At 44.7% G+C, this 2282-nt stretch overlaps 1 protein-coding gene across 1 annotated transcript in view; it reads left to right on the plus strand.

Annotated features, from left to right (window-relative positions):
- LOC107096394 (transcription factor 7-like 1-B) overlaps window positions 1-2282 on the plus strand; it is a 24251-nt gene that overhangs the window by 11195 nt on the left and 10774 nt on the right. The window contains exon 4 of the mRNA XM_015393027.1: window positions 408-596. Coding sequence (XP_015248513.1) covers window positions 408-596 — 189 coding nt within the window. The remainder of the gene's footprint in view (window positions 1-407; window positions 597-2282) is intronic.

A 2282-nucleotide genomic window follows, 5' to 3' on the forward strand; every position in this document is an offset into this window, starting at 1 on the left:
TCCCAGAATGCTTTGCCCAGAGAGCCCTCTTCGCAAAGCATTATGGGATTTTCTGTCTGGGCTGCTCTCCCATTGGCTGCTGTGGAGTCTCTGCCTTCAGTCGGGGTCAGAGGTCACAGTGCAGCCTGTCGGGTGAACCTGCTCTCCTGCAGACCGAGGGACCTGAATGTGTTCTGTGATGTCATCCTCCCAGGGTCCAGAAGCAGCTGCTGGGTTAACTGGTCGCCCTTAATGGTTCTGCATGTCCGATTGAACCTAAGATCCCAGTGAGCAGCTGGTTTTTAAAATGCTGCTCAAATATGAACGACAAGGGTGAAAAGTCTGCGTAGAGCTTGGTCTGATCTGTGTGGGCCTCTGAGGGTCAGAGGTCACCCGTGCTGGCGTCTAATGCTCTCCTGTCCTCACAGTACCTGCCGTTCCAATGGCCGCTCCTCGACCTTCCAGGAAGGGCAGGCGTCAGAGACTCTGCTGCTCCCACACACCTGGTAGGACCCGCTCACACTCACACCATTCAGACGCTGAACCGCACCACCTCCTGTCTGCCTGTAGAGGGCAGTGCCTCTAAAGCAGCGTTTTTCAACCCTGGTCCTCAAGGCACCCTGCTCTGCATGTTTTAGATGTTTCCCAGCTTCCACACACCTGTTATCAATTGATAGCAGATTATCAGGCTTTGCTGAACTGCAATCATCTGAATCAGGTGAGCTGAAGCTCAGAAACATCCAAACCATGCAGAGCAGGGTGCCTTCAGGACCAGGGTTGAAAAACACTGAACTAAAGGCATCATATCTTTCAGATGACGACAATCAACCCCTTAAACCCGGTGGGCCCGATAGCGGGCCCGACTGACAACTGCTCACGTTTATCTATTTATAGAGATGGCCAAAACACAGTCACATGGTGTTTCATCCACACGCCTTTCAAATGGGGCTTTAAACATGTTTCAAAAAAGTTTTTTTTTTTACAAGTACTTTGTTTTATAGCTGCGTAAACAAATAAAATAAGATTTAAAATTCCACATGACATGTGACTCTTCATCTTTAGCCCCGCCCCCTAATGGCCACCGTCATTGGAAACTAGAGGCTCAGACCTTTCCAAGGAGGGGTCAGAGGTCATTGTGCGACCATTTCAGGGGATGTAACCGGCATGCTTTACATAAGCTGCTCTGTTTTTTTTAAATTTTCTGATCAGGTTGATGATTTTATTGGTAAATTTCAATGAAACAACAACTAAATCTTAGTACCAAAGGCTTTCCTTTATGCAGAAGGTCTCCAATAATGGAAATCAGAATATTTGTCTTAATAGATTCTCTTTTATGAAGAGAAAAATGCATGTTTGCATAATTTGGCCACAAATTGCTCACTAAAACCTTTGTGGAACAAACATGCTTCAACTTTTTCAGCCCAAATTTGCTCAAGTTCTAGTCAAGAAGTGGATCTATAAAGTCTGAGTCATCCAGAGTTTCTAATGAGCTTTCATGGTGTTTTGCAGAGAATATTTTTATTTATTTTTTTAATCACCTGTAAATCAGACATGGTGACATTTAAATTAGTGGTTCCACCTGAAAAATCTTCCTCAGTACCTTTCTGTTATACAAACAATTGTATTTCCAATTTATAGTTTGGGAGCTTTAACATATGAACTTTTAAGACACTCTGGACTTAATCCATCATCTTTGTTTCTTCTCCTTTTGTATCAAACAGCCTGATAATATCTCATAAATATCCTGAGCAGAGACGAGTTCCTGCTCTATCACACAGATTCTGGTCAAATGGAGGAAAACTGGGAAGGTTCCACTTCCTGGTCCATCGTTTTCCAGCTCTGTAAAAACAGAACATTCCGTTTTAAAAGAGTCATTTTTATTCTACTTTTGCATCAAAGAAGCTTCAGCAGCAAAAACACAACTGCTGCTTCATTTCTGATACTGCTCCTCGCTAAGGTCAGACGTCCAGTAAAGTGTGTCAAGATGCATCTGAAGCTTCTGTCACTGGGAATCCCCAGCAGCAGCTGCCTCAGCTCCAGCTCCCAGATCAGCTTCTCTGATTGGTTGATGCGGCGCGTCCAGCAGCTGACGTATCTGAAGCACGTTTCATGCCTCAGATGATCAGAAGCTAATGAGGCGCGCCTCCTGCTATTCTAGATGCGCTGCAGGGCGTTTTGCCGGGCCTCTATGAGCGCCAAGCACATTTATGGCAGGCCGTTTTGACATTCTATTGTTCCATTTATTGAAGCCTCTAAAATAAGATTCTTCCTGCAAAACTACACTCCTACTAGTCAGAACTGTA

This window comes from Cyprinodon variegatus, unplaced genomic scaffold (assembly GCF_000732505.1).
Source record: "Cyprinodon variegatus isolate N-32 unplaced genomic scaffold, C_variegatus-1.0 Scaffold621, whole genome shotgun sequence".
Classification (NCBI taxonomy): Eukaryota; Metazoa; Chordata; class Actinopteri; order Cyprinodontiformes; family Cyprinodontidae; genus Cyprinodon; species Cyprinodon variegatus.